General features: G+C 44.4%; 1 protein-coding gene across 1 annotated transcript in view; it reads right to left on the bottom strand.

The window, feature by feature from the left end:
• The window catches only part of CFAP221 (cilia and flagella associated protein 221), a gene marked incomplete at its 3' end in the record, with an annotated part of 83,259 nt that overhangs the window by 48,761 nt on the left and 10,555 nt on the right, over positions 1 to 23,943 (bottom strand). Inside the window, exons 4-6 of the mRNA XM_079710567.1 lie at positions 20,101 to 20,187; positions 19,842 to 19,940; positions 17,968 to 18,068 (exon numbers count right to left, since the gene is read on the bottom strand). Coding sequence (XP_079566693.1) covers positions 17,968 to 18,068; positions 19,842 to 19,940; positions 20,101 to 20,187 — 287 coding nt within the window. The remainder of the gene's footprint in view (positions 1 to 17,967; positions 18,069 to 19,841; positions 19,941 to 20,100; positions 20,188 to 23,943) is intronic.

The following is a 23,943-nucleotide window of genomic DNA, read 5'->3' on the forward strand; positions in this document are numbered from 1 at the left end:
CCCCGACTCACGTCCTCTACCTGCCTCTTTGCTGTAGAAAACCTGTAGCCTCTTAGGTCTTCCCTGAGTTCCAAAGAGTAAATTTAATAAGAGGAGTGAGAAAATGCAGGAAGAAAGGAAAACCGTCAATCAAGACAAAACAATAATAGTTTAGCCATTATACAATCTCAAGGACTTTTAGTTCCTCCTCAAGGGCTGTAGAGAATATCCTGAGCCATGTCCTTTGAGCTGTTTTGCAGATACTAAAACCCCCGCCAGGTGGGAGAAGTTAACCGCACGCTGCCCACAAGCACGTAGACCCCAGACCCACTGGAACTGGAAGGTTGATGACGCTGACTCCCAATCACCTCACCACCAGCTGAGCAGAAGAATGCCCCCAAGCTGATCACACACCCCACAACCCACTTCCCTCACCCTGTCTTTAAAAAAACTTTCTCTGAAAGCTTCCAAGGAGTTTGGCCCTTTTAAGCACTAGCTGCCTGGACTCCTTGCTTGGCACCTACAATAAATGCTGCACTTTCCTTCATCACGACCCAGTGTCAGTAGATTGGCTTTGCTGCACGTGGGTGAGCAGACCCAAGTTTGGTTCGGTAACAATAATAAGCATGACAAATGCTAACTTATTACAAGATGCTGGATTCAGACAGCACAATAAATTAATCATTAGCTATTACACATGTACAAAACTTTGAGAGAAACACCATCAAGATAAAGGGAAGCCTTCCCACAGAGACATATGTATAATTTAAACTATAATGTAGACTATAACATGTCAATTTAGCAGGACTTCTCCTTTGTCAACTACTCACTGATACAGGAACCATTTATAGATCAGAAGATGTGGACAGCAATGATGTTTGTGTGACATCCAGTCCCTTCCAAATGTACAGAAAACGCATGGGAAAATCAAATCTGAGCAAGCTTTGGAACTACATATTATGGCAGTTTAAAAACACATCTATTGGGACTTCCCTGGTGGTCCAGCAGTTAAGACTCTGTGCTCTCAATGCAGGGGGCCCAGGTTCAATCCCTGGTCAGGGAACTAGATCCTGCATGCCACAACTAAGAGCCCGCATGTGGCAACTAAGACCCAGCACAGCCAAATAAATAAATAAATAAATATTAAAAAACAAACAAACAACAACAAAAAAGTCTACGGACTCTTCAACATTTCTTCTATTGAGAGGTTTCCTTCCCTGGAATCTGGGCTCTCTGGCCACTCAGCTACTAGAATGCAGTGGAATGATGCCGTACTGCTTTCTAAAGACCACACCTGGGAAACTGCCATCTCTTGCTCCTCCTGTATACTCACCTCATTGCCATGCCCTCAGGAAGCCCAAGCAGCCTGTGGAGAGGCCCACGTGGAGAGAACCGAGGCTCCCGCCCTCCACCCAGCTGAGCCCAGAAAATGGCCAGCGTGTGAGTGGACCATCTCAGGAAGTGGATGTCTGAGCCCCTAGCTAACTCTGCACGAAGCAAAGCAGCCTTCTCCATCAGGCCATGTTCAAATAGTAGATCCAGGAGCAAAACAAATGACTGCTGTTACTCTAAGCCACTACTTGTAGGGTGTTTTGTTACACAGCAGTAAGGAAAAAACGGACCCAAACAGCATTCTTTCTCATCTCATTTCTCCTTTAGTGAATGATTACGTTACCCCATTTCTGGCTGGAATAATAATTTGGCAATTTTTAAGTCTTTTTTCTCTTTTTGGTACTAGCCCTTCATATGTCCTGGTCACACTGTGCTTGCCCCCCAGCTAAACCTCTTAACAACCCTGTGAGGTGAGTACTATTACTATGACCACTTCATGGACAAATAAACTGACCTGTGAGGTGGTCCAAGGACACACAGTTAATAAGAGATGAGGTGGAAATTAAAGCCAGGACCCCAGGACCCTTAACTGCGATACTATACCTCTCTTCTCGGTCTCTAATAGCAACCAAGAGCTAAGAACATCTCACTGCTAGCACTGCCGTCTTCTTCCCTATTGACTTTCTCTTTAAAACTGATCCCTTGATTTAAAACTCTATTGAGGATTGGCTCAAGGTGGCGGAGTAGAAGGATGTGCTCTCACTCCCTCTTGCGAGAGCATCAGAATCACAACTAACTGCTGAACAGTCATTGACAGGAAGACACTGGAACTCAGCAAAAAAGATACCCCACATCCAAAGACAAAGAAGCCACAATGAGACGGTAGGAGGGGTGCAACCACAATAAAATCAAATCCCATTACTGCTGGGTGGGTGACTCACAAACTGGAGAACAATTATACCACAGAAGTCCACCGACTGGAGTGAAGGTTCTGAGCCCCACGTCAGGCTTCCCAACCTGGGGGTCCAGCAACGGGAGGAGGAATTCCTAGAGAATCAGACTTTGAAGGCTAGCAGGATTTGATTGCAGGACTTCAACATACTGGGGGACACAGAGACTCCACTGTTGGGGGACACAGAGACTCCACTGTTGGAGGGCACACACAAAGTAGTGTGCGCATCAGGACCCAGGGGAAGGAGCAGTGACCCTGTAGGAGACAGAACCAGACCTACCTGCTAGTGTTGGAGGGTCTCCGGCAGAGGCGGGGGGTGGCTGTGTCTCACCGTGAGGACAAGGACACTGACAACAGAAATTCTGGGAAGTACTCATTGGCGTGAGCCTTCCCAGAGTCCGTTGCTAGCCCCACCAAAGAGCCCCGGTAGGCTCCAGTGTTGGGTCGCATCAGGCCAAACAACCAACAGGGAGGGAACTCAGCCACACCTATCAGCAGACAAGCGGATTAAAGTTTTACTGAGCTCTGCCCACCAGAGCAACAGCCAGCTCTACCCACCACCAGTCCCTCCCATCAGGAAACCTGCACAAGCCTCTTAGATATTCTCATCCACCAGAGGGCAGACAGCAGAAGCAAGAACTACAATTCTGCAGTGTGTGGAACAAAAACCACATTCACAGAAAGATAGACAAGATGAAAAGGCAGATGTACCAGATGAAGGAACAAGATAAAACCCCAGAAAAACAACTAAATGAAGTGGAGATAGGCAACCTTGTACCAGATGAAGGAAAAAGATAAAACCTTAGAAAAACAACTAAATGAAGTGGAGATAGGCAACCTTACAGAAAAAGAATTCAGAATAATGATAGTGAAGATGATCCAGAACTTTGGAAAAAGAATGGAGGCAAAGATCGAGAAGATGCAAGAAATGTTTAACAAAGACCTAGAAGAATTAAAGAACAAACAAACAGAGATGAACAATACAATAACTGAAATGAAAACTACACTAGAAGGAATCAATAGCAGAATAACTGAGGCAGAAGAACAGATAAGTGACCTGGAAGACGGAATGGTGGAATTCACTGCTGCAGAACAGAATAAAGAAAAAAGAATGAAAAGAAATGAAGACAGCCTAAGAGACCTCTGGGACAACATTAAACACAACAACATTCACATTATAGGGGTCCCAGAAGAAGAAGAGAGAGAGAAAGGACCTCAGAAAATATTTGAAGAGATTATAGTCGAAAACTTCCCTAACATGGGAAAGGAAATAGCCACCCAAGTTCAGGAAGCGCAGAGAGTCCCATACAGGATAAACCCAAGGAGAAACACACTGAGACACATAGTAATCAAATTGGCAAAAATTAAAGACAAAGAAAAATTATTGAAAGCAGCAAGGGAAAAATGACAAATAACATACAAGGGAACTCCCATAAGGTTAACAGCTGATTTCTCAGCAGAAACTCTACAAGCCAGAAGCGAGTGGCATGATATACTTAAAGTGATGAAAGGGAAGAACCTACAATAAAGATTACTCTACCTGGCAAGGATCTCATTCAGATTCTATGGAGAAATCAAAAGCTTTACAGACAAGCAAAAGCTAAGAGAATTCAGCACCACCAAACCAGCTCTACAACAACTGCTAAAGGAACTTCTCTAAGTGGGAAACACAAGAGAAGAAAAAGACCTACCAAAACAAACCCAAAACAATCAAGAAAATGGTAACAGGAACATACATATCAATAATTACCTTAAACATGAATGGATTAAATGCTCCAACCAAAAGACACAGGCTCACTAAATGGATACAAAAAAAGACCCATATATATGCTGTCTACAAGGGACCTACTTCAGATCTAGGGACACATACAGACTGAAAGTGAGGGGATGGAAAAAGATATTCCATGCAAATGGAAATCAAAAGAAAGCTGGAGTAGCAATAGTTGTATTAGATAAAATAGACTTCAAAATGAAGAATGTTGCCAGAGACAAGGAAGGACACTATATAATGATCAAGGGATCGATCCAAGAAGAAGATATAACAATTGTAAATATATATGCACCCAACATAGGAGCACCTCAATACATAAGGCAACTGCTAACAGCTATAAAAGAGGAAATCGACAGTAACACAATAATAGTGGGGGATTTTAATACCTCACTTACACCAATGGACAGATCATCCAAACAGAAAATTAATAAGGAAACACAAGCTTTAAATGACACAATAGACCAGAGACATTTAATTGATATTTATAGGACATTCCATCCAAAAACAGCAGATTACACTTTCTTCTCAAGTGTGCACGGAGCATTCTCCAGGACAGATCACATCTTGGGGCACAGATCAAGCCTCAGTAAATTTAAGAAAATTGAAATCATATCAAGCAACTTTTCTGACCACAACGCTTATGAGATTAGAAATCAATTACATGGTAAAAACGTAAAAAACACAAACACATGGAGGCTAAACAATACATTACTAAATAACCAAGAGATCACTGAAGAAATCTAAGAGGAAATCAAAAAATACCTAGAGACAAATGACAATGAAAACACGACGATCCAAAACCTATGGGATGCAGCGAAAGCAGTTCTAAGAGAGAAGTTTATAGCAATACAAGCTCACCTCAAGAAATGAGAAAAATCTCAAATAAACAATCTAACGTTACACCTAAAGGAACTAGAGAAAGAAGAACAAACAAAACCCTGAGTTAGCAGAAGGAAAGAAGTCATAAAGATCAGAGCAGAAATAAATGAAATAGAAACAAAGAAGATAATAGCAAAGATCAATAAAACTAAGAGCTGGTTCTTTAAGAAGATAAACAAAATTGATAAATCATTAGCCAGACTCATCAAGAAAAAGAGGGAGAGGACTCAAATCAATGAAATTAGAAATGAAAAAGGAGAAGTTAAAATAGACACTGCAGAAATACAAAGCATCGTAAGAGACTACTACAAGCAACTCTATGCCAATAAAATGGACACCTGGAAGAAATGGACAAATTCTTAGAAAGGTATAACTTTCCGAGACTGAACCAGGAAGAAATAGAAAATATGTACAGACCAATCACAAGTAACGAAATTGAAACTGTGATTAAAAATCTTCCAACAAAGAGAAGTCCAGGACCAGATGGCTTCACAGGTGAATTCTATCAAACATTTAGAGAAGAGCTAACACCCATCCTTCTCAAAGTCTTCCAAAAAATTGCAGAGGAAGGAACACTCCCAAACTTATTCTATGAGGCCACCATCACCCTGATACCAAAACCAGACAAAGATACTAAAAAAAAAAAAAAATTACAAACCAATATCACTGATGAATATAGATGCAAAAATTCTCAACAAAATACTAGCAAACAGCATCCAACAACACATTAAAAGGATCATACACCATGATCAAGTGGGATTTATACCAGGGATGCAAGGATTCTTCAATATACACAAATCAATCAATGTGATACACCATATTAACAAATTGAAGAAGAAGAAACATATGATCATCTCAACAGATGCAGAAAAAGCTTCTGACAAAATTCAACACCCATTTATGATAAAAACTCTCCAGAAAGTGGGCATAGAGGGAACCTACCTCAACATAATAAAGGCCACCATATATGACAAACCCACAGCAAACATCATTCTCAATGTTGAAAAACTGAAAGCATTTCCTCTAAGATCAGGAATAAGACAAGGATGTCCACTCTCACCACTATTATTCAACACAGTTTTGGAAGTCTTAGCCACAGCAATCAGAGAAGAAAAAGAAATAAAAGGAATACAAATTGGAAAAGAAGAAGTAAACCTGTAAGTGTTTGCAGATGACATGATACTATACATAGAGAATCCTAAAGATGCCACCAGAAAACTACTGGAGCTAATCAAAGAATTTGGTAAAGTTGCAGGATACAAAATTAATGCACAGAAATCTCTTGCATTCCTATACACTAATGATGAAAAATCTGAAAGAGAAATTAAGGAAATACTCCCATTTACCATCGCAACAAAAAGAATAAAATACCTAGGAATAAACCTACCTAGGAAGACAAAAGACCTGTATGCAGAAAACTATAAGACACTGATGAAAGAAATTAAAGATGATACCAACAGATGGAGAGATATACCATGTTCTTGGATTGGAAGAATCAATATTGTGAAAATGACTCTACTACCCAAAGCAATCTACAGATTCAATGCAATCCCTATCAAATTACCAATGGCATTTTTTATAGAACTAGAACAAAAAAATCTTAAAATTTGTGTGGAGACACAACAGACCCCGAATAGCCAAAGTGGTCTTGAGGGAAAAAAATGAAGCTGGAGGAATCAGAGTCCCTGATTTCAGACTATACTACAAAGCTACAGTAATCAAGACAATATGGTACTGGCACAAAAACAGAAATATATATTAATGGAACAGGATAGAAAGCCCAGAGATAAACCCACACACCTATGGTCAACTAATCTATGACAAAGGAGGCAAGGATATACAACGGAGAAAAGACAGTCTCTTCAATAAGTGGTGCTGGGAAAACTGGACAGCTACATGTAAAAGAATGAAATTAGAACACTCCCTAACACCATACACAAAAATAAACTCAAAATGGATTAGAGACCTAAATGTAAGACTGGACACTATAAAACTCTTAGAGGAAAACATAGGAAGAACACTCTTTGACATAAATCACAGCAAGATCTTTTTTGATCCACCTCCTAGAGTAATGGAAATAAAAACAAAAATAAACAAATGGGACCTAATGAAACAAAAGCTTTTGCAAAGCAAAGGAAACTACAAACAAGATGAAAAGACAACCCTCAGAATGGGAGAAAATATTTGCAAATGAATCAACGGACAAAGGATTAATCTCCAAAATATATAAACGGCTGTTGCAACTCAATATTAAAAAAGCAAACAACCCGGGCTTCCCTGGTGGCGCAGTGGTTGAGAGTCCGCCTGCCGATGCTAGGGGACATGGGTTCGTGCCCCGGTCCGGGAAGATCCCACATGCCGCGGAGCGGCTAGGCCCGTGAGCCATGGCCGCTGAGCCTGCGCTCCGCAACGGGAGAGGCCACAACAGTGAGAGGCCCGATACCGCAAAAAAAAAAAAAAAAAAAAGCAAACAACCCAAACCAAAAATGAGCAGAAGACCTAAATAGACATTTCTCCAAAGAAGACATACAGATGGCCAAGAAGCACTTGAAAAGCTGCTCAACGTCACTAATTCTTAAGAGACATGCAATCAAAACTACAGTGAGGTATCACCTCACACCAGTTAGAATGGGCATCATCAGAAAATCTACAAACAATAAATGCTAGAGAGGGTGTGGAGAAAAGGGAACCCTTTTGCACTGTTGGTGGGAATGTAAATTGATACAGCCACTATGGAGAACAGTATGGAGGTTCCTTAAAAAACTAAAAATAGAATTACCATATGACCCAGCAATCCCACTACTGGGCATATACCCAGAGAAAACCATAATTCAAAAAGACACATGAACCCCAATGTTCACTGCAGCACTATTTACAATAGCCAGGTCATGGAAGCAACCTAAATGCCCCCTGACAGAAGAATGGATAAAGAAGATGTGGTACATATATACAATGGAATATTACTCAGCCATAAAAAGGAACAAAATTGAGTCATTTGTAGAGATGTGGATGGATGTAGAGACTGTCATAGAGAGTGAAGTAAGTCAAGAGAGAGAAAAACAAATATCGTATATTAACGCATATATGTGGAACCTAGAAAAATGGTACAGATGAACTGGTTTGCAGGGCAGAAATTGAGACACAGATGTACAGAACAAACATATGGACACCAAGGGGGGAAAGTGGAGGGGTGGAGGGGTGGTGGTGTGATGAATTGTGAGATTGGGATTGGCATATATACACTAATATGTAAAAAATGGATAACTAATAAGAACCTGCTGTATAAAAAAATAAAATAAAATAAAATTCAAAACAAAAAACAAACAAAAAACCCTGATCCCTCTGTGCTTTATTTCTTGAGCTTTTTGAAAGACGTGTCCTTTAATTAGCCCATCAGCAACAAAGGCTTATAAAGTCCTAAGACCTTTTCTCAGACGTTACCCACCTCCCCTCAAGTCCTGGCATGCATGTAGAGAGAAAGGGGGAAATCTGGGGCCTGGCCAGTTATTTTCCTTTAAGCTTGAGATGTACATTGCTGTATTCAGAATATGACCAACAAAAACAGAAAGAAATCAGACATAATGATTAGTTGCCGGATAAGCCAGACCCCGAAACCCCCAAACGACTGGGCCACAATTTGAAAAGATACAAAGAGTGGAGAGTAAATTATGTTTCAAATTTCAAAATGCTCTTTTATCTCAGATGATTTATGTTCTTGTGAACTTTCATAGGCTGCTTATCTTGTTTTCAAAGACACAATTAACTTCACTGGGATTGGGGCCTGAAACCAGAAGCACAGTGGACCCATGGTCCTTAATGACATAGTCAAATAAAGACAAGCACAAATTCACATAAAGAAACGTTCAGGGAACAGGCATCTCATTATTCTTTTGCCCTTATAGAATTAAACGCCACACTCATTTTAGACTAGGCTTAGACCAGTGTTAGAGGCAAAGACCGATAAAGAGTCAAAGTGTCAGGGAGGTTTGATGTTTCTTCTCTTGCTGGCCTGGCCTTCAAGCCCCTTTCTTGCCCTTACTTCAGTTCCCTCCCCAACCCTACTTAGTTCTTCCTACTGGAAAAACCTCACCCTCACCCACACCCCAGTAGTTTAGGAGAAGGTGGAGTTCTGCTAAAATCACTAGGGAACAATGGGAATTAAATGAGGTCTCCTTTGCATACTTGGTAAAGGAAGTTACCGTCGGTATTTCTCTGGGGGGTGGAAGGGAACTGAATTCTGGAAAAGTTAGAGGTGACCAGATGACATGTCGTCTGCAGAGACAGTATGTACCCTATTCATACTGGTTAAACACCTTTTTAAAAAATGTGGTAAAATGTACATAAAATTTAACATTTTACCCATTTCTAAGGTACACTTTAGTGGAATTAGGTGCATTCACACTGTTATGCAACCATCACCAAAAAGGCCTTGAAAAGCCTCCTGCAGATCGATTTCCTTTTTAGTTGAGAAAAATATAGCACTTATTGGGAGAAGATAAGAGGATACACTAAGAACTACTGACGGCCTTTTCCTATTTTAGGAGACAAGGGAGAAGCCAGCCCACACTGAAGGTATTAAAACACACTCGGCTGGAGATGAATGACCTGTCCTGCCGGCCGGGCGCCTGGCTGCAGCTCCAAGTCCCTGCTGCTCACCCACCAGCAATTATAAGGACAAAAACTCACCCGGCAGTGGAATAAGAAATGAATTTTTAAAGCAAAGCAGGGTATTTTCAAATACTTTTGGTTCTGAAATTGCAGTCTGTAACAGTTTTGAGTGAGAAGAGGCAACACAGCCAAAAAAAAAAAAAAATTGCACAAAATCGAAGGGAGAAAAGCAGAGTGTTACAATTGTCAAGCTTGGCTCTAATAAGGTCAGTATTGTTTTCCCACATTTCAGTTTTTCAGCCTTTTGATGGCTTTCTCCAGGAGTCGAAAGTCTGGGATTCAACATTTTGTGAGAAAAACTTGAAAAAAAACCCCCTAATTTTTTGGGTCACTTTCAGGGTCATACAGCCATCACGAAGCGGAGTCTGGATTGGAATCTAGACACTGCACTGCCTCGTCTCCTTTTGAGTTTCTTTATGGAGGGTCCTTGCAGGCCAGGCGGGTAACAGTGAGAGGAGAGGGCTACGTGTGAGGTAACAGGGAGCGGTGGGGACTGCGGTGGCCTGGCAAAGGCACTGCCCTCTGAAGGAACTGACTGTGGTCATGCAGGAATGTGCGTCTAGTACTGCTGGATCCTCCTCTTTTTTTTTTTTTTTTAAACAAAGAGTGGAAATCTAAATTTTCATGTGCAGTCTTCTGATTTCTAAGTGTTGGCAACTAACTGAAATTTTTAAAATTTATTTTATTGGAGTCTAGTTGATTTACAATGTTGTGTTAATTTCTGCTGTAAGCAAAGTGACTCAGTTATACATATGTGTACATTCTTTTGCATACTCTTTTCCATGATGGTTTATCCCAGGAGGTTGGATACAGTTCCCTGTGCTACACAGCAGGACCTTATTGTTTACCTATTCTGTACATAATAGTTTGCATCCGCTAATCCCAAACTCCCAGTCCCCATCCCCTACTCACCCACCTCTCCCCTCTGGCAACCACAAGCCTGAAATGTTTACAAAAAATAAATCATGTGGGCCCCAACCACGTGGACCAAATGAAGCAGGTCAGCAGTTTAATGAAATCAGAGCCACAAATTCAGAGCGGGTGGAGGGGTGGCAGGCTGAGGGGTAAACTGTCTGCACCAGACAAGACAGGGGGGTGGGTGGGGCGCTCCCCACTCTCCCCAACAACCTAAAAATTCCTCAGAGAACCAGCCTGGGCTTTACTCCCCACAGGGAGCTACAAAGGAAAAGACTGAGGTTGAGGGGATGAGACGGGAGAAGGAACCAGAGGTACGGCTGCCAGCAGCCAGGCGCCCACCTCGTAAGACACAGTGACAGGTTGGCGGTGCAGCTGGAGGGCGTGCTGGTCCTCTGAGTGGGCGGGGTGGGGCCGACAGTGGGTGAGGTTGGGCGCAGAAGCTGCCGAGCAGCTGGGACAAGCACAGAAAGGCAGCACCTGCAGGTGCGTCGTTCGCAGCCGGAGCTCACCAGCAGCCCCTGAAGAAGTGACAGAGCAGAGCCGGGCATTCGTGTGCACGTGGGACGGGGGCTGCGGGCCTGGGGCAGCGAAACAGCAGGAGCCGGACTGCAGTGCAGCCTCGAGGGCGAGGGCTGATGGGCTCCCAGGCGAGTGGCACGCCTGGGACCTCGGGACCACGGCGAGGCTGGAGGTCACAGCCGGGGCATCGCCGCTCCTCACGCACCCAGCCGGGGCTGCAGCCCGCCCGCCCTTGTGGGAGGAGTGTTTCCTCACGGAGAATATTTAGCATCTGCTCTTCAAACCAGATGTGTGTCCACTCTGTGTTATATAACTTCTGGTTCCTGTAGTCAAAATGCCTAGTCCAACGTCTTCTTCCTCCAGTTAATCACATCCTGGGACCTAATGTATAAATCCAGTATTGCATGTCTTGTGCATAACTGTTCTAAAGAATCTTATTTTATGTACTATATGTATCAGAATAGTGTACATTGCCATGTAATGTAAAAAAGAAGAATCTACATAAAGAATGCAGCAACTACCCAAGTGTTATACCAGCTAAAACAATAAATAACCTTTGAACAGTGCGTGGTCACATTCGAACGCCCCGCTTTCCCGGGAAGGGAAGGCAGCCCCGAGATGGACCGCCACGTAGTCACCCCACACTCTCCATCATGACACCGTCCACCAGGGACCGTCACCTCTGCCAGGCGGCAGCTCACATCAGCTCAACCTCGCACAAATCCACACCATCACCCCAGAGAAGGACAATTCCAGAGCCCGATGAAGCCGGACGTAGGGTGGACAGACGGGTGTGTGAATCAAGGGCCTGTCCGCCTGCTGTGGATTTGTGGTGATGCTGCGTGCCCTCCCCTTGGCCAGCTGGGGGACCCATCTCCCGGCTCTGGGAGGGCTGGAGCTGAGGACTCTCCCCTTGACCTTCTCCAGAGAAGTGCCCTTGGCTGAGGGGCTGGGCACCCCCATCCCTGTCCTGCACTCCTTTATGGCTTATGCCTTAGTAACTCAGGTGCAATGAATCCTTGTTTCTGCTTCTAAGGAACCTAAGGCCCCACTGCTACATTTAAATACTTGCCATCAGTGCCTGCTTTTGAGGTGTTCCAGGCCCCTCTCCACAGCAGTGTTAAGTACATGATGTGTTTATTTAATAGAGTTGTTATACTATATATAGAAATTGCTACAGTATCAAGTAGAACATAAGATTATACTTTAAAGCCCCCTTCTGAAACTCACTGATAACTGAGGTAGGTAAAGAGTATAAAAAAATCCAAATTTTAAAATAAACAATATGTCAGCCACATTTATAATTAATTAAAAACACTGTTTCAGATGTGGACAACAAACGTATGGACACCAAGGGGGGAAAGTGGGCGGGGGTGGTGGTGGTGGAATAAATTGGGAGATTGGGATGGACATATATACACTAACATGTATAAAATAGATAACTAATAAAGAACCCGCTGTATAATAAATAAATAAATAAATACACTGTTTCAATTCACAATCTCTACTATTCAACACCTGGCTTTCACATAGCTTTCAGATACAATTCATTAGCTGAAAGACACCAGTGAAATGATTATACTTCTGATGATCATTGTAGTATTTTTACCTCTTATATGCAAATTTTAAAGAAAGGTACAAAACAGTTTTACTATAGTCACATAAGCCCACACAAATATGACGTGAATGTAAGCTTTGAAAAGTCAAACTCTTAAAAGTCTGACAATCAAATGCAATATAATATGCCCCAACTTTCAAAGAGAAGCGGTTTCTTTTTAAAAAATATTTATTTATTTATTTGGCTGCCCTGGTCTTAGCTGTGGCAGGCATGCGGGATCCGGTTCCCTGAGCAGCGATCAAACCTGGGCCCCTCACTGGGAGCACCGAGCCTCAGCCGCTGGACCACCGGGGAAGTCCCCAGAGTGCAGTTTCTACAAGGTACACACGACCGTGCATTTCTCTGCTTCCCTTGTTCAGCGGTGGCCTCAGTGAAATCCACATTCGCCAGCAAAGCCTCTGAGGCCCTTCTCGCGCAGCCCTTTCCCTGCCACAGCGCGGATAACCCAGGTCCAGGCTGGCGGACGCCCCAGGGCAGTCCACAGGGGCCGCGCCCCTGCCTGTGCCCAAGCCTCCACACTGCCTGCAACACCCTTCTTCCCTCCTGCTCCCTGCCGCTGCCTGAGGTCTAGTCGCGCTTCAAAAGCTCACGGCAGGCGCACTCTCCTCTAGGAAGTCTTGTCTGAGCTCCGCCGTCCCACCTGCCCCCAACTCCCTTCACACTGAGCTGGGTTACGTGTCCTTCCTCAGAACACACTGAATTAGAAATGAGAATCGTCCATTTAACAAACAGCCCAAACAACTTAACAACAAAAAAGCAAACATCCCAATCGAAAAATGGGCAGAAGACCCAAATAGACATTTCTCCAAAGAAGACATACAGGGCTTCCCTGGTGCCACAGTGGTTAAGAATCTGCCAGCCAACGCAGGGGACATGGGTTCGAGCCCTGGTCAGGGAAGATCCCACATGCTGCAGAGCAACTAAGCCCACGAGCCACAACTACTGAGCCCACGTGCCACAACTACCAAAGTCCGTGCGCCTACAGCCCATGCTCCTCAACAAGAGAAGCCACCACAATGAGAAGCCCGTGCACCGCAATGATGAGTAGCCCCCACTCGCCGTAACTAGAGAAAGCCAGTGTGCAGCAACGAAGACCCAACGCAGCCAAAAATAAATAAATAAATTTATTTTAAAAAAAAGAAGAAGACATACATAGGGACAATAGGCACGTGAAAAGATGCTCATCATCACTACTTATTAGAGAAATGCAAATGAAAACTACAATGAGGTACCACCTCACACCGGTCAGAATGGCCATCATCAAAAAGTCTACAAACAATAAATGCTGGAGAGGGTGTGGAAACCCTACACTGTTGGTGGGAACGTAAATTGGTGCAGCCACTATGGAGAACAGTATGGAGGCTCCTCAAAAAACTCAAAATAGAGCTGCCATATGATCCAGCAATCCCACTCCTGGGCATATATCCAGACAAAACTGTAATTCAAAAAGATACATGCACCCCTATGTTCATAGCAGCACTATTTACAATAGACAAGACATGGAAGCAACGTAAGTGTCCATCGACAGAGGAATGGATAAAGAATATGTAGTACACATACAATAGAAGACTACTCAGTCATAAAAAAGAATGAAATAATGCCATTTGCAGCAACACGGATGGACCTAGAGATCCTCATACTAAGTGAAGTAAGTCTGACAGAGATAGACAAATACCATATGATATCACTTATACGTGGAATCTAAAGTATGACACAAATGAACTTACGAGACAGAAACAGACTTGCAGACGTAGAGAACAGACTTGTGGTTGCTGAGGAGCGGGGTGTGGGGGGAAGGAGTGGGAGTTTGGGGTCAGCAGGTGCAAACTAGTACACAGAGGATGGATAAACAACAAGGTCCTACTGCAGAGCACAGGGAAATCTATTCAATATCCTGTGATGAACCATCATGGAAAAGACTACGAAAAAGAATGTGTGTGTAGGGAGCTTCCCTGGCGGTGCAGTGGTTAAGACCCACACTTCCACTGCAGGGGGCGCGGGTTTGATCCCTGGTCAGGGAACTACGATCCTGCCTATCATGTGGTGCGGCCGGAAAAAAAAAAAAGGAATGTGTGTGTGTGTGTGTGTGTGTGTGTGTGTGTGTGTGTGTATATGAATCACTTTGCTATACAGCAGTAATTAACACAGCATTGTAAATCAACTATACTTCAATAAAATAAAGAATTGTCTGTTTAATCACGAGTTGAGGGTTTAATCACCTCTACTTCCTTAGTATCTACCATTGTGCCTGGCACATAGTAGGCGTTCAATAAAGGTTTGTTGAATGAATGAATGAATGAATGTTGAATAAAGAACCTACCCAAATAATACCTTCAACCCCCAAGGCAGCCTAGGATTAACAGAGGACATTTCAGGTGAAAACCCTTTCAAATAGTCACCACCACCACCGCCCCCCATGCCAGGCTGCGACCAGACATTGTGGATGCAATGCAGTGCTGGGCAGTTTGCGTAGTTAAAAGTTGGGGAAAAGCCATTGAGTCAAGTGCATCAAGGCTTGGGAAGGCGCTGCTGCCAGAATGCTTGGAGAAACAAAGTAGCAGGCTTATCTTTTGAAAGATTTTTTTAAAATATCACAGTGTTACACACAGTAACTCAGCTTCATAAACTGTTTAGCTGAAATTTTCATTCTGATTACAAATGAAGGGCATGATGTATAAAACAGCTTGGGAGAAGCCTCCAGGGAAGTGGGCAGATTTATCTGTTACGAAGGTCCAAGAGGGAGGGGATATATGTATACGTATGGCTGAATCACTTTGTTGTACAGCAGAAACTAACGCAACATTGTAAAGCAATTATACCCCACTAAAAAAAAAAAAGAACCAAGGCTGATGTCTGCATCATTGCCTCCTGCCTATGGACCAGTGCTCTCAACCTGGACAGCCTTGCTTACGGTCCAAACAAGGAGGGATTTGTGGAGGGAAAGAAAGAAAAAGAGGGAGAGAGAGAGAGGGAGGAAGGGAGGGAGGGAGGGAGGGAGGAAGACAGACGAACTAGGAAGTTAGTTGTTTCCTGCCACTTCAATTTTGGTTAAAAATTGCTTATTCACCCATTTAAAGGAAATAGCTATGCTTGGCCTCAAAATGCATAGAGTGAGTGGGTCCTGCCAGGAGGGGTTCACCTCTATCAGCCCCTTTTGTATGTATAATTTATTGACAATTCTTTTTTTTTGAGAATTTTTATTTTATTTTATTTTTATTTTAGTTTTTGGCCACGCCGTGTAGGGATCTTAGTTCCCTGACCAGGGATCGAACCCACATCCCCTGCATTTGAAGTGCAGAGTCTTAACCACCAGACCACCAAGGAAGTCCCTTATTGACAATTCTTCTTCTTTTTTTTTTTTTTGCGTTATGCGGGCCTCTCACTGTTGTGGCTTCTCCCGTTGCGGAGCACAGGCTCCGGACGCACAGGCTCAGCGGCCATGGCTCACGGGCCCAGCCGCTCCGCGGCATGTGGGATCTTCCCAGACCGGGGCACGAACCCGTATCCCCTGCATTGGCAGGCGGACTCTCAACCACTGCGCCACCAGGGAAGCCCCCTTATTGACAATTCTTAAAGAGCTGTTTTTAAAAAACTAAGTAAAGTGGGAGGGAGGGAGACGCAGGAGGGAAGGGATGTGGGAACAGATGTATATGTATGACTGATTCACTTTGTTATAAAGCAGAAACTAATAAAATAAATAAATAAATAAATAAAAATAAAAAACTAAGTAAAGCGAGATGGTGCATCAGAAGCTCATGCGAAGCCGCTGGGCGGGGGAGCGGACCTCACGTCAGCTGAACCAACGCGATTGTTCAGATCTAGATGGTGAGTTTCATTCAAGGGCTCTGAAGCTCATACACCGTGGTCCCCCGCCAGCACCAAAAAGCTTCAGTTGCCCCCTCTACCTCTACTACCCAGTCACTAGCAACTTGTATCCCCTGCTCAGAGCTGCCTGCAGGCACCCGAACTTGCTTTCACCCCCAGACACAGGCTGAAGCCCACAGTCTCTGCTCACTGTCTGGGCCTAGACCACAAGGCATCTAGTATCTACCGGCTACTGGGTGGCTTCATCACCTGCAAGACGTAGTCCACACTCTTTGCCGCCAGTGTGCTTTCGTACGTGCTGTTTCCCTGCCTGGACTGCCCCCCTCACGGACCACCCCATGGTGGCTAACCGGATAGGATAACCGGACGTCCCCTGCTTAGGCGTGAGGACTTTCCCCACGCCTCCAATCAGTGCTGTGCTCGCTCTCCTGGGCCTGCACGGGACCTGTGTGCGCCCCGATCACAACGCGTAGCACGTGGTGTAATTAATCAGGGGCGTGGCTCTGTCCCCGTCCGACTTTAAGACCTTCAGAATGAGAGCTTTTGTCTATTCATCTTTTTACCACAGGTGATATTCAAAATATCACCCAAACAGGACTTCACGGGCAGTGCGCCACTAGCGTGGATACAAAGCTGGAGCCAGGTCCTGCAGGTACCCACCCCCTGCCCGACCCCGCCAGATGGCTAGGTATTAACAACTTAGTTACGGAATCATTGGAGGTGAGGGGCCAAGCAGATGGCAGGGAGGCATCGGGGGCTCAGGACAGTATATATTTCCCAACCAGTACAGAAATATTTCAGCGTTTAACAAGATTTTAACAACCGGCATGGCCACTGTATCTCGGTATCTAACAGCTCGATATCCACCTTCTTTATGTCTCTAGCGACAGACAGCACTGTGCCTGGTAGTAGGTATTTAGTAAATATTTACTGCTGAAACAAGACACACCTTGAAGTACAACTAGAGTCATCGATTATTTTCGCAACGAGGAGGGAGGATTGGAGATTTGGCTTCCATAGTGACTGTCCAGGGTCTTGGCCTTCCCTGTAGCCATTCCGTCCAAAAACAGATGCTGGTTAATGTCCAGGCATGCGATGCCTCCCTGGGACTCCGACACCAATACTCCCAACCCTGCAGGCCCTCCTGTGAAGGGGGGCCTGTGGAGAAAGAAGCCTGCACAGGGCAGCAAAACCAAGATCCGGGGAGGGTCAGGTCCCTGCAACCCCTGTTAAACCCCTAGACCCAGCCATGCCTGAAGGTGCGTGCCATCTTGCACCTTTCAGGTTGATGACCCAATAAATTCCTTTCTTGCTTAACGATATTTTGACTCGGTTGGGTTTGTTTGTTGGTTGTTTGCTTTGCCTTTGCAGCTACAAGTCCAGTCTAACTCAGCTGGAAGGAAAACTTTCCATTAGGAAAAACAGAAATCTAAGTTTTTATCTATGTGAGTCTCTCTTAACTTTTCACATCCCATGACAGTTTGGTAATTCATTGTGATAACTTACCTTTCACCAAGTAGAACATTTGATAGATTTATAAATGAGGGAAAGTCCAGTCTATTCATGACAGGATAGGCATGGATGGGGACAAGCAAAGTCTCACCTCCCTAAAATTAATGGGAAAAAAGTCAAGTTTACCATGCTTAAGACTATAATTTTCTTTTTCTTTGTTTTTGGCTGCACCTCGCAGCATGTGGGAACTTAGTTCCCCGACCAGGGGTTGAACCCACGCCCCCTGCTTTGGAACAACTGGACTGCCAGGGAAGTCCCAAGACTATAATTTTCAAAGATGAATTTGTAGATCCTTTACTTCTTATCTTGTTTTCTATCATTAAAAAATACTTCCAGGGCCTCCCTGGTGGCGCAGTGGTTGAGAGTCCGCCTGCCGATGCAGGGGATACGGGTTCGTGCCCCGGTCTGGGAGGATCCCATATGCCGCGGAGCGGCTGGGCCCGTGAGCCATGGCTGCTGAGCCTGCGCATCCGGAGCCTGTGCTCCGCAACGGGAGAGGCCACAACAGTGAGAGGCCCGCATACCACAAAAAAAAAAAAAAAAAAAAAAAAAAAAAAAAAAAAAATACTTCCAGAAAAAAAGGGAAAACATTTCCTTAAAAAAACAACAACTGAGTGCTTAAATATAACAGTTGAAATATTGAGTTTTCTTAGCTATAAACAAAGTATAGAAACTTTTTAGTGTATTTCACTGAAATGATATTCAATATTATCCAGGAAAGCTAATGATGCCTTCACGTAGAGATGAAAACAGTCATCTGTTTCGATACAAGAGAGTTATAGGGAAACACAATCGTGAGCGGCCTGAGATAAACAGAAACCAGCACAGAATCAGCTGGTCTGGACAGCGCCGAACAGTAAGCACTGGGCCAGCCAGAGGCGCAGAGACCTGCTTCTAGACCTGCACAGTGCGTGACCTTGAGTAAGCCCTCTGACCTCTCCACAGCTCGTTTCTTCCTTTGCTTTCAAGTGGGGATAAGGCCACCTTTCTTTAAAGGTATTTTTGAGAATTCAAGCAGACACTGCTTTAAAAAGTTTAAAGCACCACATAGATACAAGCTACTAATAGCATGGCTATGAAGTAGCAGGGCACCTGCCCTGGTGCTCTGGGCAATGCCTGTCCTAAGGATTTTTGTTCTTGGTACAGAACATTCCTCCTGAAAGCACTATTCTGGTTTCATTTCTAGTTTTTTTCCCCCCTCTTTTTAAAAACTGAGACGCGTCTGTTACTAAAGCACACTCTTCCACTTTTATTTTGAAAAGGGAAATTTCCTTAACCTTAAGGCTTCTCAACGTGTAAGGGCTGGGCGTGGAACCCAGAGCAGAGGGGTGTGGAGGTGCCAGTTTTAAGGGAAGGACTGACAGCAGGTGGGGCTGGAGGCTGGAGGACGGGGATGAATGAGGTGACCTGGAAAAGGCCGGCGAGAACTCCTACAGCACAGCCTCTGGGGTCGGACCACACAAGGAGCCTCCCTGCAGACCCCCCAGGGCTGCCTCAGAGGACATTTGCTGCTGGTGCCCAGGGGGGGTGTTGCTGATCTTCTCACCTAGCTCTTAAAGGAGGATGTTTAAGTTATTTGACAAGCCTTCCTCAACTCCCAGCACCACAAGATAAAGGAGACTTTTAGGCCAGGGCAGGTGGGAACCTGCAGCAAGCAGTGTCTCTGGCTCTGCCCCAGGTCTCGGCAGCCTGGAGCTTCCCCAGCTGGGACCCACGTCACCGGAGCAGGACCCTCAAGCCACTCAGACCGGCTGCCCAAGGCATCAGGCTGAGAAACTTCATCCTTGTCACTCCGTCTCTCTTCTTCCCTTGAAGATGTAAGGTGCCACCCCCAAGCCCCCCAAACCCCCCGATATTAAGGGACACACCTTACAGTGAATGCGGATGCAATCATAGTAGTACCGGCACTCATCTGGAGTAAACGTAATGGTGACCGTGAGGGACAAGCCAGGGACAAGGTGGTGCTCCTAGAAGACAAGGGGGTTCCTGTCCGGACGAGCCCCAGCGCCCACGGGAGCGGGACCACGGGGACAACACGCTACATGCTGCCCCGGGCAGACCTGCGGCACGGAAAGCCACCCCCGGCGATGAACACCTTGGGAGAAGACGCCCCCCAGGGACACCTACCTTTTTCACATTCTTGATCTGAAAGTGTTTGGTTTGGGGGCGTAGAATATGAACGTGTAAATCTTCATTGCAAATATTGACCACGTGCTGGAGAGAAAAAGAAGCATTCCCATGAACACACTGCTTCCTCTACCTGCACGTGCACCTCCTCATTTATCTTTACCTCATCTTGTTCCTAAAGGGATGTGAGGAGATACGGTGCACTTTGATTATTTTTTAAATTTTTATTCTATATTGATGTAGAGTTGATTTACAACGTTGCCTTAATTTCAGGTGTACAGCAAAGTGATTCAGTTATACATATACATACATCTATTCTTTTTCAGATTCTTTTCCCATTTAGGTCATTACAGAATATTGAGTAGAGTCCCCTGTGCTGTACAGTAGATCCTTGTTGTTTATTTTATCTATAGGAGTGTGTATATGTTAATCCCAAACTCCTAATTTATTTCTCCCCCCCAACCTTTCCCCTTGGTAACCATAAGGGGTTTTTTTTATGATTTTTTTTTTTTTGGCTGCATTGGGTCTTCGTCGCTGCGCGCGGGCTTTCTCTAGTTGCAGCCAGCGGGGGCTACTCTTCATTGGTGTGCGGGCTTCTCATTGCGGTGGCTTCTCTTGTTGCGGACCACGGGCTCTAGGTGCGTGGGCTTCATCAGTTGTGGCGCACGGGCTTAGCTGCTCCACGGCATGTGGGATCTTCCTGGACCAGGAATCGAACCTGTGTCTCCTGCAATGGCAGGCAGATTCTTAACCACTGCACCACCCGGGAAGTCCCCATAAGTTTGTGTTCTATGTCTCTGAGTCTATTTCTGTTTTGTACATAAATAAGTTCATTTGTATCATTTTTTAAGATTCCACATATAAGTGATATCATATGGTATTTGTCTTCCTCTGTCTGACTTACTTCACTAAGTATGATAATCTCTAAGTCCATCCATGTTGCTGCAAATGGCATTATTTCTTTATTACTCTAGGAGGTGGAGCCAAAAAGATCTTGCTGAGATTTATGTCAGAGAGTGTTCTGCCTATGTTTTCCTCTAAGAGTTTTATAGTGTCTGGCCTTACATTTAGGTCTTTAATCCATTTTGAGTTTATTTTTGTGTATGGTGTTAGGGAGTGTTCTAATTTCATTCTTTTACATGTAGCTGTCCAGTTTTCCCGGCACCACTTATCCAAGAGGCTGTCATTTCTCCATTATATATCCTTGACTCCTTTATCAAAAATAAGGTGACCATACGTGTGTGGGTTTATCTCTGAGTTTTCTATCCCATTCCATTGATTTGTGTGTCTGTTTTTGTGCCAGTCCCATACTGTTTTGATTACTGTGGCTTTCTAGTATAGTCTGAAGTCAGGGAGCCTGATTCCTCTCGCTCCATTTTATCTTTCTCAAGATTGCTTTGGCTTCAGTGCATGTTTAAACGCTTTAAGAGATTCAAAATCTATCATACACCACTTAACGAATAATAAAGTAAATACAACACCACTTAAAGAATAATGAAATATGCCCATGTGTCTCTGCCCAACCTAAGACTTTTCCAGAGCTACAGCCCCAGGTACCCCCCGGCATGGCCTTGCACACTCCCCTCCTCCTGCCCTGACTGGTTACCTGTGCACCTTTTTGTTGAACTCAATTTAGTCCTGTGGTTCAGCTGAGCTTAGAAGCCAGTCACCCACCCACTCCCAGTTTCTCTAATTACATGCCACTTGTCCTGGGGACCTGGTGACACTAAGGCAGTCAAAAAATCAGGAAAAGGAGTGTGGAGAGGACAGCCTCCAATCCATCGCTAGGGCTGATAAAAAAGAACACAAAGTCAGGAGTTCTCTGATGGGGTCGGGAGGAGGCCCTCGTTCAAGGCAGGACAACCTGCTGGGTAAGTTAACTGGGTCTCTGAGTAGAGGGGTTTTTCCTTCCCCTACATGAAAGGAGAGCAAGGACCTTGGGTTCTGGGATCTGGCCTTCACCCGGGCCGGAGGACAGCTAAGAGGCCCTTGGTCTCCAAAGTCCAGGCCAGAGGCTGGGCCTGTCACACAGCCACTGCCCAAGGCCTCGAGTTCACTGAGGCCCTAAGTCAGACTTAAGACATAATCTCTTGATGAGATTATACTGATGCTTGCATTTGTTAAAAGTTTCATTTGTCACCTGTGAATATATTTTTTTGAATTTTATCTTATTTTATTTTTTTATACAGCAGGTTCTTATTAGTTATCTGTTCACCTGTGAATATTCTTAAAGGACCACAATTTTTGTGACCCTGTTTTGGCATATCTTTTTTTATTTTTTTTATTTAACTATAGTTGATTTACAATACTGTGTTAGTTTCAAGTGTCAAATTCAAGCTTCAGATTCTTTTCCATTATAGATTATTACAAGATACTGAAAATAGTTCCCTATGCTATACAGTAAAAGCCTGTTATTTATCTATTTTATATATAGTAGTGTGTATCTGTTAATTCCAAACTCCTAATTTATCCCTCCCCCATCCCCTTCCCCTCTGGTAACCATAAGGTTGTTTTCTTTGTCTATGAGTCTGTTTTTGTTTTGTAAATAACTTGATTTGTATTATTTTTTTAGATTCCACATATAAGTGATATAATATCTGTCTTTCTCTGCCTTACTTCACTTAGTATGATAATCTCTAGGTCCATCCATGTTGCTGCAAACCTAATGTCCATCAACAGATGAACGGATAAAGAAGATGTGGTACACACATATAATGGAATATTACTCAGCTATAAAAAAGAAGGAAATATTGCCATTTGCAGCAACATGGCATATCTCTTTATTTTTTTAATTTTTTTTTAAAGTTACTTTTTTTAAAAATTTATTTTTGGCTGCGTTGGGTCCTCGTTGCTGCGCGTGGGCTTTCTCTAGTTGCGGCGAGCGGGGGCTACTCTTTGTTGTGGTGCGCGGGCTTCTCATTGCGGTGGCTTCTCTTGTTGCAGAGCATGGGCTCTAGGCACGTGGGCTTCAGTAGTTGCAACATGCAGGCTCAGTAGTTGTGGCTCGCGGGCTCTAGAGCACAGGCTCAGTAGTTGTGGTGCACGGGCTTCGTTGCTCCGCGGCATGTGGGATCTTCCCGGACCAGGGACTGAACCTGTGTCCCCTGAACTGGCAGGCAGATTCTTAACCACTGTGCCACTGGGGAAGTCTGGCATACCTCTTTAATATGTGAGAAGCCTGAAAAAATAAAAGTTGCCCAGGCCTCTCTTGACCTCCAGGGGTTCTGCATGGGGGAATCTTGGTGAGGTGTGGGCTCCTGGGTCTCCTACCCAGGAGAATGTTCCTTCCAGGAGACACTGGTATGCTGGGGCCCAGGATGCCTGGAACCTAGGGCTCTTCCCGTCTCAGAGCTCAGGATGTCTCAGTACCCAAACTGCATTCCCTATCTATCTTTTTTTTTACACTTTGTCAGCAGGTCAGTTTGATTTCTTTTTAAAAAGTAATATGCTTTCAGGGCTAAAATGGCATTCCTGCCTTTTCATTTATAACTAAAACTGGGGGTGAAATAATCATCATTGAAAGGGGAAAAAAAGCCTTGGGAAGATCAAGTGCTTAGAAAGTGTATGTTAAATTAATATTTAAAGTTTATTTGAAAACGTGAGCAACCCAGGACTGCCCTTGAGGCGAGACAAGATAAACTCACCTAAAACCCTATTCTGTCCCGCAATTCTGGGGTCAATAGATATCCTTACTTCCCCACCCCCCCAAGCTCTCTGCGCCCCTGGGAGCTGACCTTCTCCTGGCCCTGTGGGCCCTCACGACCTTGACACTCCCTCCCCTGACCCCCCCGGGCCCCAACTGACAGCCCCCGCTTCAGTGTTTCAGAACGTGCCCCCAGAACA

This window comes from Hyperoodon ampullatus (genome assembly GCF_949752795.1).
Source record: "Hyperoodon ampullatus genome assembly, chromosome: 8".
NCBI lineage: Eukaryota > Metazoa > Chordata > Mammalia > Artiodactyla > Ziphiidae > Hyperoodon > Hyperoodon ampullatus.